This window comes from Kogia breviceps, chromosome 5 (genome assembly GCF_026419965.1).
Source record: "Kogia breviceps isolate mKogBre1 chromosome 5, mKogBre1 haplotype 1, whole genome shotgun sequence".
NCBI classification, from domain to species: Eukaryota; Metazoa; Chordata; class Mammalia; order Artiodactyla; family Physeteridae; genus Kogia; species Kogia breviceps.
In genome coordinates this window covers 27,912,744-27,928,990 of record NC_081314.1, presented here as the reverse complement: position 1 = coordinate 27,928,990, position 16,247 = coordinate 27,912,744, and the positions used below count along the sequence as shown (strand labels likewise).

General features: G+C 43.5%; 1 protein-coding gene across 4 annotated transcripts in view; it reads right to left on the bottom strand.

Moving 5' to 3' along the window:
• Positions 1–16,247, bottom strand: part of CPNE4 (copine 4) — a 625,415-nt gene that overhangs the window by 36,639 nt on the left and 572,529 nt on the right. For all 4 annotated transcript variants that reach the window (XM_067033790.1, XM_067033792.1, XM_059064294.2 and 1 more), the window contains 3 exons: positions 8,920–9,018; positions 4,652–4,738; positions 1,830–1,889 (listed from right to left, as the gene is read on the bottom strand). In XM_067033790.1, the coding sequence (XP_066889891.1) occupies positions 1,830–1,889; positions 4,652–4,738; positions 8,920–9,018 (246 nt within the window). The remainder of the gene's footprint in view (positions 1–1,829; positions 1,890–4,651; positions 4,739–8,919; positions 9,019–16,247) is intronic.

Sequence of the window (16,247 nt, the reverse complement as noted above, 5' to 3'; positions counted from 1 at the left end):
GATCTGCACATGCTCCCCCTGTTCACATGCCTTGCTCCAGACTCACTCCAGACCTCCCACAGGTCGATCTGTGGACCCTGGATGGCTGAGAAGCCGGGGCTGGGAAGGTGGTAGTGAGAACCACTGAGGCGGTCCCTTCCAGCTGGGGAAGGTCAGCAAAAGTGAGAAGGAGAGGAAAACAAAGCCAGGAGAGCAATCTTCCTGTCAGGTGGGCCACACGATCGCCCCTCCCCTCCACTTCATGAGTCAGGGTGTAGAGCTGGAAACATTCTGGGGTCAAACTTCAGTTTTCCCTGGGGCCAATTCTTTGTAGCCCAACTCCAAGGGCAAAGCAAGCCCCTGAAGGTTGAATAAAGAGTTGTTCACAAGCATGGGATCTATAGAATCTAAAACAGACCCAAACTGATAGAGCTTTCCCTTGAAGAATCTGTAAATAGTTTTCTGCATCATTCCTTTGCCTAAGATCATGGGACACTATCTCCTCTGTGACACCGCTGGCTCCTCCACCTCCATTTGCCCAGGACAGCTGGAGGCACAGGTGTGTGCCCACCGTGCACATGTTTGCTACCTTCTAAACATGCCAGTGTGTATATGGCGGGGGGTGGGGGGTGGGGAGGGAAGGGGCGGGTGCTGGGTGGGTGTGTCTTTAGAGAAACTTAGACTTCAAAAAAATGACCAAAATCTATAATTAACTCCTGTAAGTATTCAGGGACAAATGAACAATGGCCTGAGCTTAGGCAGGACATAGGTAGACCCCTCTGAGGTTACAGCAGAGGACAAGCCTCTATCTAGGGAGATGCCTTATCTCAACCCCTCGGGGAACCCCCTCCTAGTCCTTTGGGTACCACTATCCCTAGTCTCAGGAATACATTGCTCCTGTCTACTTTCTTGGGCTCAAACCGATTTCCTTGCCTTCCTCACATGACTGAGCCTGTCTAGGGAGCTAAACAGGGCTGAGTTTCACGAGTACACTTTTGTAAGATGAGGAACAAATGCTGCACAAATTGGATTCCTCTTGTTTACATCCACGTTGATTCCCCATAGGTTTTAGCAGATCTATTCCTTGTCATTTGGGTATCCTCTTTCTGCAGGTCATGTCTGCCTAAACCTAGTAGGATTTTGAATATGAAGCCACTGAAAGCAAATTGTTCCAGGGCAGATGGACTCACAACCTTGACCCACCCGGGCACTTATAAAAGACCCAGTCCACCCCGACCCTCCAATATGTATTAGGAGAGTGCAAATACCATGGGCTCGCAGATTCCATGTAGGAGATGATCCTCAATCCACTCACTCATTCTATTTTTCAACCTTGCAAGACTAGTTCTCCAATCTTTTGGAATTTGCTTTCTCATTGACCGATGAACCATTTGGATGGCTTACTCTTGGCACTGACCATGGGGCATGACATGGATGCTCGTAGTCTGGCCACACGAACACAACCAAGACGTCTGCAGTTGTCCAGTGGGATGCGCAAGCGTGGCTCACTTCCTTCCCACCCTTTTCACTCAGTGATGGGACATGGCAACCCACCCACGGCCTCCTGCCTCACGTAGTCATGGAAAGAACAGAAAGCATTAGGCTGGTTACCTGAACCACTTGAGGTTGAATGGCAGGAATTTCCTGACATGATGCTGAAAACCATACTCACTGAGGAAAACAGAAGTATGACCTCCTTGTAAAAAACATGTTTCTGTATTATACTTCAGCAGTGAGACGTGAGCAAAGCTGACCCAGGGTCTTAACAGACTTTTGTCTCCTCATGCCCCACACCCAGCACCACTCCCCAACCTTACTCCTGAATAAGGACAAATATGGAAACAACTCACTGTAAACTGGATTTGGCAGCCACCCATGATGTAGTCCAAGAAAGAATGCATCTTGTGGATCTGCACGGGAGGAGGAGAGGAAACTATTAGGAACAGTATGATCTGTGTACCTATAGATTAGAGGCCTAGATTTTGGGGTTATGCTGATGTAGAGGAAAAAGCAGAGAAAGATCTGTGGGAAAAAGATGGGTCAGCTGATTTTGTTCCATGAAAGGAGAGAAAGAAAGAAATGCTGAATTTAGATGGGCCTGTGAGGGCTGCAGCCATCCATCCCCTGCTACCCTCTCTTTTGGTTTACACATGATTTTAATCAGCCTCTGCCTCTAGGGTGAGACTAATACTGTGTTTTCAAGGGTCACCACTGGTTTGAAATGAATGAAGTCTCACACTTGGCTTCAGTCTTGCTGCCTGTGTCTAAGTCCCAGTTCTGGTAACATTACTAACACCACAGTAATCAAGATAGGCAGCTTCAAGATCACAGTTACCTGAGAAGGTCTTTACTGTCAGCTGCCAGCTAGTGAGATTCCTCCCATGCCATGAGCAACAAGGATTAACATTTATTGAGCACTTACTGTATGCCAAGCACTTAACATACATTACCTCATTTAATTCTTAGAACAAGCCTGTGAAGGTGATGCTATTGTTATTATTGTGCCCATTTTATAGATGAGGAAACTGAGGCTAAGATGATGGAGGTGGAACTCAAATGATGGTGGTCTTGAATGCACAGTCCATCCTTTCAACCGCTAGGCTGGAAGTCAGAAGGGTCCCTGCTTTTTTCCTAACCCCTGGCATCTGTGTTCTCACACACCTTACTGATTTCTAGTCTTAATTTCTGCTTCATTATGATTCTGATGCTTGAGTCTTGGTGACATTCATCTATTTATTTATTCAACAAGGATTTATTAAGCCCCCATCATGCACTGGATGCTAGGCATACATGGATGTGAGAAATAGTCATGGTACCTACAGCCACTGAGCTCACAATCTGGATCCTTTTACCAGGACAACTACTAGCTGATTTTTGACCCTCACTTCTCAGACTCCATCTGACGCTCAGGGCAGCTTCTCAGAGACTGACCCATAAAACCCCATGGTAGTGTTTCCAGGCACCACCTCCAGGTGGCACACATCTATTGGCAGACTTATCTCAGGACTGATATTTACTGGGCTCCCTGAATTGTGCCTGCTCCTGGCTTCCTTATGGTGATGCTTTGCTTGATAGTTGGGATACCCTACTACTGTCTGTACACCGAAAACAGGAGTTCGACCACTATGGCCTCTGAGTGCCGAACTCTTAGATCAAAACAGATACGTGCACAATCACCTTACAGAGATGGACAGGTGAACTGGCTCATCTGGATCTTCTTTTCTCCTGCTGCTATGTGCACAGGGATGATCACAGGTTTATTCTGAATGTACCAGGATTTGCTCTGTACAGGTAGGTAAGATGACCAGAGACAACTGCCTTTGAAACAAGAGTTTATTACTCACAGCTCCCCAAGGGACAGGAGGTCTCTCCTGCCACACAAGGGGGCCACACGGGGAAGCACTAGGGTCAGTCAGGAGGCAAGAGGAATGAGGGAAAAGCACAGGCAAAAATCTTTATCATGGTTTTTGTGGGAAGGAATGCATGAAGCGAGGTAAGCAGTTAAGCAGGTTTAGGATTCAATAGTTTGAGTAACTTACGAAGCTTTGGGTGATAGGGATGGTCTCTAATTGTCTGAAACCTGGCTCTGGGGTGATACAGGGCAGGCAGAATATCGGCTTGGTGTGTGAGAGTTCAGGAAAGGCGGTGGCTGGGGGTATAGGCTCTGGATGGATTGGTCTGCATGTCAAAGACAGGCTCACAGGCAAGTTGATTGCTACCTTTAGGAATTAGGTAACCCTGGGAGGGGCAGTTTCTCCCCAGTATGCAAGGCCCCAAGATGTCAAAGCTTCATAAAATACAGAAAAAAAAGCCATTATTAAAACAGTGACCCCAGATGGCCAATCATAAGCATTATCTCCTAGTTCCAGTGATTGGTTCAAGGGGTAGGCATGTGACCTAAGCCAGACCCATCAGTCTTTTCCTTTACTCTCTTGTTATGTAAGGATGAGCTCCTGCAGCTCCTGGCAGCCAGGAAAGGCCAACTCTGAGTGAAGGAACCTGATATATATAGAGATAAACTGGATGGCACGTAAGTCTTATGTCGTGGAGTCAGACAGATGGAGACTAAAATCTCAGCTCTTAAACTTACCATGTATGTGACGAACTGGTTACACAATCTCATTTGAAATTAGAAATCTCAGGGTTGTGATAAGAGTAAACAGAACGTATTATAGTTATTTTCACATAGTAAGTACTCAACCAGTGGCAAAATTATTTCCAGATGGGATTCCTGCGAAGTTAGAGCCCATATGGGAGGAATTTTTAGGCCCTTTAATCTTCCCCCACTGTTTTATTTTCATGGTACCCTCTCGGCATGGGGGAGGTGCCACATATAAAGCACCGAACCCTGGGATAGGCACAGAGTAGGTGCTTTAGAAATGTTGGTGACCCGCTCTGGGGACCTCCCTCTGGTGCTGCCCTGAACAGACCAGGACTCTCCTATCTTTGGGGGCAGGACTGTCCTTGTGGAGGGGATGGTGGCTTTGGCCTACCACAGCTCCAAGACTACCCATGCTTACAATGTATGCCCATTAATACCTTGACTTTCTGATTTTTGTTTAAAAAAGATCATATCTCTTTGACACTCTCTCCTTCTGTCCACACAACCTGTAGCCTTCCTCCCAGACAGCCCTAGCTTCATACCCCTGGAAGACAGGGGCTATGTATATACCTTGCACTGATTCAAAATCACAATGCCCGAGTTCTTATAATTCTTCTTCTTGGCTTTGTACTTGGGGTTGATGCACTCCCACTGCACCTGAAACAAGAAAGATTATAGCATGATTGCCAGCTCAGGAAGAAGTGGAGTCAGTCGTGACAAGGCCCCTGGGCACTGCTGCAGATGGACCTGAGGGCTGACCCATGGTCTCTAGCTGATCCCCTCACATCTGGAGGGACAGTAAGGAGGAGTAGTGCAGAGGGAGACTCTGACATTACTCTGCCTGGTTTGAATCCCAGCTCCTCCATTTTCCAGCTGTGTGATCTTTGGCAAATTACTTGATTCCTCTATGCCTTGCATGTCTCCTCTGTAAAATGGAACTTATAATTGTAGCTATCTCATAGGGTTACTGTGAGGATTGAATGATTAACCCCTGTAATACATTTAGAACAGTGCCTGACACTTATAAATGCTTGCTATTAATGGGATCAAATTAAGCAGCAGAGGGAAGGAGAGATCTGGGGACGCACAGCTGAGTAATCCAAATGCTGAGTCTTAGGGTCTGGGAATTGACTTAAGAGGTAGGAAAACGGAGGGACATTGAATACTGGCCACAGGAAGCCAGTGGAGATGATGATAAGTTTGCTTAACTTCACAGAGAACTAAAATAATGGATTGACACAGTCACAACAGTGGCACATTAGATCGCCAGAGAGGCTTCTGTGAGTAGTAGAATCAGAACTGAGGAGGTAGCTGGGAGCTAAAGGGTGAACAGATCTCAACCTTTCCAGCCCACAGAAGGCTTCAGGGGACAAAGCCAACTGCGCCTTGACCACTGACAAAGTCAAACATCCAAGAGTCATGGAATGCTCCTACCCACTATCCTATGGGAGTAGATCCTTGGACTTCTACTCAGAAGACAAATTTTCACTCTCTGACAATTGGAAGTATCTGAAAATGAAGCACTTTCTGAGGCAGATGTGAGTGGCTAGACTGATACAGCATTGGTGCCAATGACCCATTCCTCCCAGTGCACAATGACTCTGAGCTTAGTCAGGTGACTTGTTTTGACAGATGGGACGTTAGCAAAAGTGATATGAGCAGAGGCTTGACAAGCCCCTGTGCACTGGGGCTTGACCTCCTCTTGCTGCTGGAACATTTTCACGATGTATTAGCTTAAGCAGGTGTCCTGGAGGATGAAAGAGCACGTGGAGAAACATCTCAGCTACCCCAGATGTGTAGACACAAGTGCAGGAGTGAGTCCCATTTGGAACAGAGAGAAGTTTCCCAGGGGAACTCAGCCCAGATTGCTGACCTCCTGTCCTGCCTATGGTAGTAGCCTCCTAACAGATCTCCCTGCCTCACTCTCTTGTCTCTCTCTGTAACTGATTATCTACACAGTAGCCAGAGTAATCTTTAAAAAAAATAATGTAATTCTCCAGCCTAGACCCCTTTGCAGCATTGCCCAATAGAACTTTCTACAATAATGGGAATATTCCATGTCTGCACTGATCAATGCGGAAGACACCAGCCACACGAGCACTTGGGGTGTGTGTGTGTGTGTGTGTGTGTGTGTGTGTGTGTGTGTGTGTGTATGAGAGAGAGAGAGAGAGAGAGAGAGAGAGGTGGAGGAATTGAAATTTTAACCTAATTTAACTTAAACTTACTAAAATTGAAATTGAAATAGGTGTATGTAGCCAGTAGCTACTAAATTGGAGACTGTGGCTTCAGTGTGCTCTCAACACATTTATAGGAAAATCGAAACTCTTTTCTCCGAGCTATCAGAATCTGCTTTTCCTGGCCTCAGCCTCTGTTCTTGACCACATCTCATGGATGGCTCCCTCACCTTCTCTGATCCAGATACACTGGTCTCTTTCCAGATCCTTAATCACACCAAACTCTTTCCTGACAGTACTTTGCAATGTTGTCCCCTCAGCGGCCTCAAATACTGTTCCCTTGCTTGTTACATGGTTGGCTTTACTTCATCTTTAAAGGCCCTCAAGTTAAATGTCACCTTTTCAGGTGATCTCTTCTATGTTATACCTTTATAACTAAACTGGCTCAATTTTTTATAGCATTTGTCACAATGTATAATTACATATTTTGTTTACTTGATTCATATTTATATTTTACTCTGCTGCACAGTCATGTCACACCTAGAGCCTGACACTTAGCATGTGTTCCTCAGTAAATATTAGTGGAGTCAATAAATAATAGAACAGTTCCCTGGGTGCAAACGTGCCAGAATAGGGACTGAGTAGTTGCACCAAAACCTTTCTGGTGTCTCAGTGATACAGAAAAGTATAGTAGCATATCATCCATTTCCTCAGAGGGACTTCAAGATTCACTTCTGTTTGTTTGAAAGCATCAGACTTCAGCATGCTTCAATTGTGATGTATGCTATAATATCCTCCTAGGATTCTAAAGATGAAGTGTTTCCCGTGTTTATTGGTTTGGCTATTTCTATTTGTAAAGCAGAACAAGGCAAAACTTCGTAAAACTCTTTAGAACTCTGGCGGGTGGTATGGATAACTGTCATTGATTTATCAGCTCAACAGAGCCTGGTCTTGTACATTCAAAGAAGCAACAACGTCTCTGGATAAATTCCTAGTTATTTGGGTAGAGACTTCATTTATAGTTTAGTGTTGGTTTTCATTGTACCCCTGAAACTCTGCAAGCCTGTTTGTGAGTGAAGGTCTCTGTGTGTCTGACAAGTTTCCTGCAATGTTGGGTATGTAACAGCGTATATAGCAGACTGTGGGAGCTATGCAGAAAGCTGCCCTTGACTTTTCAGGCCAAAGGGAGGTATTCAACAAATGGTCTGATTCAGATTAAGCCTCTGATTCTAAAGAACGTTAGTTTATTTCCATCCAGTCTGGTTACATCTTGACTTACATCTGAAAGGAGAAACTTGAACAGTGAGTTGGGACAATCTTCCCCAAGCAGCACTTCTGAGCAGGCCAGGCACAGGTTCTTTAGGGGAAAAAGTCTTTCTCTGCTGTCACTCCTTTTTGTTCTATGGGGACAGTGGCTCCCAGAATAAGGATGGCAGGTAGCTTGGTTTGACTTCCTCCAGAAGCTAACGCCGAGGCAAGGATTTAAGTCCAAGTAATTCATCTGGGAGGTAATACCAGGAAGGAACAATAGAAGAGTGGGGAATTGAAATAGGGAAGCAGCCAAAAAGGGGTACATGATCTGTTCAAGTACCCCTATGGGCAACCAGGGATGCTTCCTGCTGGGAAACTCTGGGCAACTTCACAGAGCATGCCTCAGAGTTTTGCCACCTGAAGGGCAAGAGAGCTGGGGTATTTATATCCCATCTCCCACTAGCAGTTTGTTGAGGGCTGCTCCCTGAAATGTGTATGACTCCCCCGACATGTCCAGCCTGCGGTAAGCATGGGCAGAGCAGGCTCCAGCAGCCACGGAAAGCCCTCAAGTGAAGAGATTCAGGTTCTGCAGCTGACACTGGGCAGGTGAATCCTGAACAGATCAGAGAAGATGTTACATGGTCAGGGTCCAGGCGACAGCAACTGACCAATAGATGTATGTATGTATCCATCAAAGTATGGGTGTCTGAGAGATACACAGAGGAGGCGTAGGCTTCTGTGTGATGCAGTGAAATCCCTATGTGCCCCTGTGGTATGTGGTAGTGTTTGGGTTTATGTCTTGGCATCAAGAGTGTAAGAGTGAAATGGTGAGACTAGATGAAAATCTGGTGCCCAACATAAAAATTTGGAGTAATCAAATAATTTGCCCAAAGCATTAAATGTGTAATTAATGCCACCAGGTCATGGAAATGTAGATCTAGAAAGAATACTGCAACATGATAATAACACCAGCACATATTTTGGAAGTTCCAGACACCCTGCCAAGTGCGTATCATGAATTATCTCATTTAATCTTCACTGAATGCTACCGGGTAAGTACCATTTATCAACTTCATTTTTTTTAGGTGAGAAAACTGAGGTGCACAGAGATTAAGTCACTTGTCCAAGGCTACACAGCTAAAGGAAATTAGAAAATTTCTCATCTGACTTCTCCATTTTGCCAGTGGAGAAACTGTACCACCTTGGAGCAGGGTCCTGTCCAAGGTCACAACCAATTGCTATGAGCTGGATTGGCACTAGAACCCAGATTTCAGTTCCCACCATGCTCCCTCCTGGCCATGTTTAATCATGTATTAATGTCTCACCTCTAGCTGCTCTGTGTATAGCTGGGTGCTAAGGAGGCATTGTGAGAGGCGAGTCTGGGGGAAATGCCGTGAGGGGCTTACCACGTACCTGTTTTCCTTCCATTACTCCTCTCATCTCCTTGAACGTTGAGGTGAATTCTCCAATGAAGTCATGTTTGCCATTGGAGTCCCAGTCCCATACTATGCACTGCAAGAGAAAATAAGTATTTTTTTTAACTTAAGAATTCATCCACAGCAGCTGAAGGCAACGCAAACTTTATGAAGACGACTTGATGAAAGACAGTTGGTCTGGATCAAAAGTCTAGGATGGGGCTTGCCTGGTGGCGCAGTGGTTGAGAATCCGCCTGCCGATGCAGGGGACATGGGCTCGTGCCCCGGTCCGGGAAGATCCCACGTGCCGCGGAGCGGCTGGGCCCGTGAGCCATGGCCGCTGAGCCTGCGCGTCCGGAGCCTGTCCTCCGCAACTGGAGAGGCCACAATGGTGAGAGGCTCGTGTACCACAGGAAAAAAAAAAAAAAGTCTAGGACGACAGCATGTGGGAAGAGGTATCCCTTTGGTTTCCATTGGTTTTACTTAGCCTTTTTGTCATGATCTTCAAGCAGCCTTGTGATGCAGCAGTGACTAATAATTTGTCCATTTTTCAGATAAGGCCAGTAAGACCAAAAGGAGATAAGTCACTTGCCAAAGGGACCATCCAGTGAATGAAAAATCTGGGATTTGAAGGCAGGTATCCTGACTATAATTCCAGTGCTGTTTTTCTCACAGCAGAGAGTCTCTGTGGTTTATAGCTGGAATCAGGTGCCTGAGTCTATGCCTGTAGCTTCCACAGTGACAGCTTACATTTAATGATTTGATCATATGAATTACATTTTCTTTTTTTCTTTTTTCTGAAGGCAAAAGAGCGATGCTAAGAAAAACAAGTAAGAGGGCAAAAAATGAGACCTTTAATTGTACCCACATGAAAAATGGGTGAAAAACAGTGAGAGGTTAGTTACACTGGTAAAAAGCAGGCATCCGTCACACCTAAGATGCAACCTTCCAACAAGAGGGCTCCATCTAACACCACTAAGGCTAACTTCTGGGCTTGCAAGTAACACTTTGCAGTGTGATGTAGATTAAATCAGTAGCCATCCCTCTGCTTGGTCACACATCTTTAGATGAAGAGGGAGTCCCCATTTTTTCTAGGGTGGAGGTTGGACTAGGGTTTCAAGCACTTCAGATATCATTTCTACGTCTTAAACCAGGGATCTGCAGCCAGGAACCCGAGAAGTCAGATAAGATCAAGGCAGCAAGGAGACATTTACTCAGAGATTTTTCCCTGGAATATTGGGGTTCAAGGGGCAGCCTGGTTGTTTCTTGGGAGGAAGACCCCACTGGCCAGTCCCGCCTGGAAAACCTGGTTTGTAAACCTATTTTCTGACCTGTGGGATACCACACAGACCTAAAATGAAATATGCCCCGAATGAAACATACTCCCCACCCCAAACTTATTCCTACTCATTTATTTTCTGTCACAGTGGATTGTATCAACATCCACCCAGTGGGGAACATCAATCAGGATGTGCACTGTGAACATCGCACTGTCAAACACTTGTCTACTGATCTCAGTTACTCACAACAGGGGTTTTTCTCTCTATTTGCCAGCCCCTCCTTCCTGACCCTGACACTCACACAGTCATTACCTGGAGCCAGAAGCAAAAGAAAGCTTGCCCAGCCTGGGCACAGAAAGAGAAGGAAGTGTGTTTCTGGGACCTTGCCTCTCAGGCTCTTAACTGTGCCCAGTAATGAACACAGCCCTGGGACACCTGAGTCTGACACTTAGATACTCAGTCTTCTATCTTGGGGGGAAGCAGATAAAAAGGCAAAGGGGCCAAAGAAGCCTTTGCAACACTCCCTTGTGTTTTACTGTGTTTCTTTTAATCTCTTCATTAGAATATAGGAAAAGCAGGAGGGAATGTATGTAGTACTTTGGTTTGTCACCAAATCTCAAGCAAAACCACTTATCTGCCATCTCTGCCTTCTCTTAGATTTCCCGTCATGCTTCGGTTAGTTACTGCCCTCCTTCCACCTGCCACCATAACACTAAGGACATTTGCTCTCTCTGGGGCAGAACCCCCCTGGGCTGGATGATGAGTCAGGCCCAACAGGGCTCCAGGCCTGGCCTCCTGGCGGGCAGGCACCGCTGTTTACACGGGGCCCTGCTTCTTCAATCGGTGGCATTTCTCATCATGGCAGTTGCAGAATTCTGTTTCAACCTTTCTCAGAAGGGTCCCAGAGGAAAGAAGACACAGTGAGGCAGAAAAATAAAACCACGGTCTTTCTCTCCCTGCCATGAAGCTGGCTTATGACAGCTCTGATTCAGCTGACAGAGGAACATGTCATGGTGAAAAGTAAACAGATCAACTGCCCTGCAGAAAAGCTGAGACAGAGGCAGGTTCTTGGTGTGAATCAATAAGGAAACTTTGACAGATTGGTGACAGAGCGGCAACTCAAAACCATCTACAAGTCAGGAGGCCTTCTGCATTCCTACAGCTCACAGTGTAGTTTAGGTATATCATCTTAAAATGTCTGAACTCAACAGATGGTCTTGTCAACTCCCTCATTTTACAGAGAAGGAAATTAATGGAAGAGAAAGGAAGCGACTCCTGCAAGTTCACCCAGTGCAGGGCTGAGATGAAAGTCCAGGTTTCCTGCCTACCCAATTCCCCCCACCAACCACAAAACAGCAAATTATAATAATTACAACATATATAGTGCTTACTATATACCAGAAACTGTTCTGAATACTTTACATATGTAAATTCACTTAATACCCAGAACAATTTTTCATTATGCTCATTTTACAGATGAGGAAACTGAGACACAGAGAGGTGAAGTAAGCTTTCCAACACCACACAGTTAACAATAAGTAATCTTTGAACTAAAAGAAGTTAAACTTTAGAGCTTGTCCTAAATGATCATCTCTTATGAACCCAGGCCATTTGTATTTATGGTCTCTAATCCTGTATGACAATATTATTATTGCCATTCACAGGTATCAGTCACAGGCTTAGAGAGGTCAAGTGACTTGACTAGACATCTAGATAGTGACAAAGATGGATTTTATTCCTTTTTCTTGTCTAATTGCTCTGACTAGGACTTTCAGCATTATGTTGAAAAGAAGTGGCAAGAGAGGACATTCTCGTCTTATTCCTAATCTTAGAGAAAAAGCTTTAACATTTTCACCATTGAGTAATATATTAGCTGTGGACTTGTCATATATGGCCTTTATTATGTTGAGGTAATTCCTAGTTTGTTGAGCATTTTTATCATGAAAAAGTGTTGAATTTTGTCAACACAGAATTGCTAAAGTAATCTTGAGAAAAAGAACAAAGCTGAAGACATCACTTTAAAATATATTACAAAGCCACAGGAATTAAAACATCATGGTACTCCCATAAAGACAGATCTATAGGTCAATGGAACAGAATAGATAGCCCAGAAATAACCATACGTATATGGTCAATTGATATTTGACAAGGGTGCCAAGAATACACAATGGGGAAAAGGGAGTCTCTTCAACAAATGATGTTGGGAAAATTGAATATCCACATGCAAAAAAAAAGAAATTGGATCCCTACCTTACACCATACACAAAAATCAACTCAAAATGGATAGAAGACTTAAACATAAGACTTGAAACTATAAAACTGTTAGAAAGAAAACACAGGGGAAAATATTCTTGACATTCATCTTGGCGATGATTTCTTGGATATGATACTAAAACCACAAGCAACAAAAGCACAAATAGACAAGTGGGACTATATCAAACTCCTACAGGAGCTACTCTGTCATACAGAGTGAAGTAAGTCATAAAGAGAAAAACAAATACCGTATGCTAACACATATATATATATATGGAATCTAAGGAAAAGAAAAAAAGGTCATGAAGAACCTAGGGGTGAGACGGAAATGGAGGTGCAGACATGCTAGAGAATGGACTTGAGGATGTGGGGAGGGGTAACAGTAGGCTGTGACAAAGTGAGAGAGTGGCATGGACATATATACACTACCAAACGTAGAATAGATAGCTAGTGGGAAGCAGCTGCATGGCACAGGGAGATCAACTAGGTGGTTTGTGACCACCTAGAGGGGTGGGATAGGGAGGGTGGGAGGGAGGGAGACGCAAGAGGGAAGAGATATGTGAACATGTGTATATGTATAACTGATTTACTTTGTTATAAAGCAGAAACTAACACACCATTGTAAAGCAACTATACTCCAATAAAGATGTTAAAAAAACGTTTAAAAAAATCTGCTGCACAGCAAAGGAAACCATCAATAAAATGAAAAGGCATCCTACAGAATGGGAGAAAATATTTGCAAACTGTATATCTGATCAGGGATTAATTTCCAAAATGTATAAGGAACTCTTACAACTCAATAGCAAAACCCCCTCCACTAACCTGATTAAAAAATGGTCAAAGGACTTGAACAAATGTTTCTCCAAAAAAGATATACATATGGCTAACAGGTATATGGAAAGATGCTCAACATCATTAATTATCAGGAAATGAAAATCAAAATGACAATGAGATATCACCTCATATCTATTAGGATGACAATTATTAAAAAACACAAAAGATAACAATTGTTGGAAGACATGGAAAAATTGGAGCCCTTGTAACCATTGGTGGGAATATAAAACAGTGCAGCAGTTATGGAAAACAGTATAGTGGTTTCTCAAAAAAATTTAAAATAGAGCTACTATAAGATCCAGCAATCTCATTTTGGGGTATACATCCAAAGAACTGAAGTCAGAATATCGAAGAGATATCTTCATTCCTATGCTAACTTCAGCAGCATTATTCACGATAGCCAAGATATGAAAATAACCCAAGTTATTTCTTCAGTATGACTGAAGAAAATGTGGTATATACATACAATAGACTATTGTTCGGCCTTAAAGAAGAAAATCTTGCCATTTGTGACTTGGATGGACATTATGCTAAAATAAGCCAGTCACTGACGGACAACTAGTGCCTGATTCCACTTTTATGAGGCATCTATAACAGTCAAACTCATAGAGGCAGAGAATACAATAGAGGTTGCTGAGGGGTGGGGGCATTGGGGTCTTGTTGTTCAATGGGTGTAAGGTTTCAGTCACGCAAGATGAGTAAGTTCTAAAGATCTGCTGTACAACATTGTGCCTATAGTTTGTAATATGGTGTTGTGCACTTCAAAACTTGTTAAGAGTGTAGATCTCACGTGTTTTTATCGCAAAACAAGTCAAAAGGACATAAGGAACTGTTGGGACGTGTGGGATCTGTCTGTTACCTTGATTCTGGTGACGGTTTCACAGGTTCAAACTCATATGCATATGAGTTTGCATATGTTTGCACATGTCCAAACTCATCAAATTATATGCATTAAATATGTACAATTCTTTATGTATCAATTAAATAAAGCTGTTAAGAAATCTCAAAGTAAAGGAGATTTCCTTAATAATCTGGGTAGGTCTGACACAATCCTCTGAAAGCCTTAAGAGCAGAATGAGGCTTCCCTGAGGAAAGAGAAATTTTGCCTTTGGGCCATAACTTAACTTCAGTTAGACTGAGAGTTCCAGTCTGCCTTTCCTGAGGGTATGCTCTAGGGATTTCAGACTTGTCCAGCCAGCCCGCACAACAGCATAAGCCAATTCCTTGCAATAAATCTCTTAATATCTATCTTCCACTGGTTCTGTTTCTCTGGTTAACCCTGGCTGACGCACCTTCCCTCATCTTCTCCCTTGGCATTCATACCTTCACATTAAGAAGTGAATTTTCAGTGACAATCGGTCTTCTCATACTGATATGCCAAAGTTTATTGAACACTTACTTTGTCCTGGGCATTGTTCTAAGCCCTTGACATGCTCTGATAGTTCATCTTCACAGCAACCCCATCAGTGGGACACTATTACTGTCATCTCCACTTTACAGATGAGGAAACTGAGAAACAGAGAGGTGAATGATCTCCTGCTATTATGGAATATTTGGGGTTTTAAAGTACAATTGGCTTTAACATCAGAGTTCTCGGGATCTGAATGTGATCCAGGTCCTGGAAGGTCAGGGTGAGCTACCCAAACTGTGGTTATAAAATTACATAACTGCGGATCATCACTGCAGAATTCTGATGTTTAAAGGAAATCTGTTCTTCCCTTGCCTTTTAAATTTTTATATATGTTTTAACATTGTAACCTGTCATTTGTCCAGGTGAAGTAGGGTTCACTGTCCACTTTCTCTTGGCTTTTTGGTTACACCAAACCTAATGCTTCCATTGCAATCTGTTTACATCTGCTTTAACGTGTCTCCAGCTACGTGGTCACCACTGGTCTCTATCCACTACTTGAAGGAAACTTCTGAGTACTCAGCTTTCTATCAGGGTTTAGCACAGTTCTTGGGCACAAGTAAGAACTCAGATAAATCTGTGATGAGTTCATGAAAAAGGTCTTTCTCCTTAAGTTGAGTGGATGGCAGTCCTCAGATTGGTCCTGTTTCCACATTGCAAAGGGAAGGTACTGCAATAAACTGGTTAATTTTTATTAAAGGAGATGATCAAACTCAGTAATATGTTTTGATGGTGGTAGACATAGGCACAGGCAAAGGATTGTCTGTGTGGGATTATGGACACGGTTTAATTGTTGTAGACACAGGGGCCAGGGCCTGGGAAGCAGCAGGCTGAGTTCTGTCCTCACTCGGCAGATAGCACTGTGAGACCTTAGGGTGTCTTCTCAGTATCTCTGTGCCTCAGTTTCCTTCTCTATGAAATGGGTGTCTGGGGAATGGGAGCTGGAGTGAGTGCTCTCTGAGGTCCTTTCAGAACCAGAATTCCCTAGTTATATGGCATTGCATCTTTATTCCTTTTTCAACTTTCTGTTCCGAAGACTGAGATAATTATATTAAAGTCATAAAATTCTTAATTATTTATCAATACCTGATTAATGTAACACTACTCCCTTTATTTTCTTTTTTTAAATTAATTTTTATTGGCGTATAGTTGCTTTACAATGTTGTGTTAGTTTCTACTGTACAGCAAAGGGAATCAGCTATACATATACATGTATCTCCTCTTTTTTTGGATTTCCTTCCCATTTAGGTCATCACAGAGCATTGAGTAGAGTTCCCTGAGTTATACATAGGTTCTAATTAGTCATCTATTTTATACATGGTATCAATAATGTATATATGTCAATCCCAATATCCCAATTCATCCCACCCAGCCCTTCCCTCCTTGGTGTCTATACATTTGTTCTCTATGTCTGTGTCTCCATTTCTGCTTTGCCAATAAGATCACCTATACCATTTTTCTAGATTCTACATATGTGAGTTAATATATGATATTTGTTTTTCTCTTTCTGACTTACTTCACCCTGTATGACAGTCTCTAGGTCCATCCATG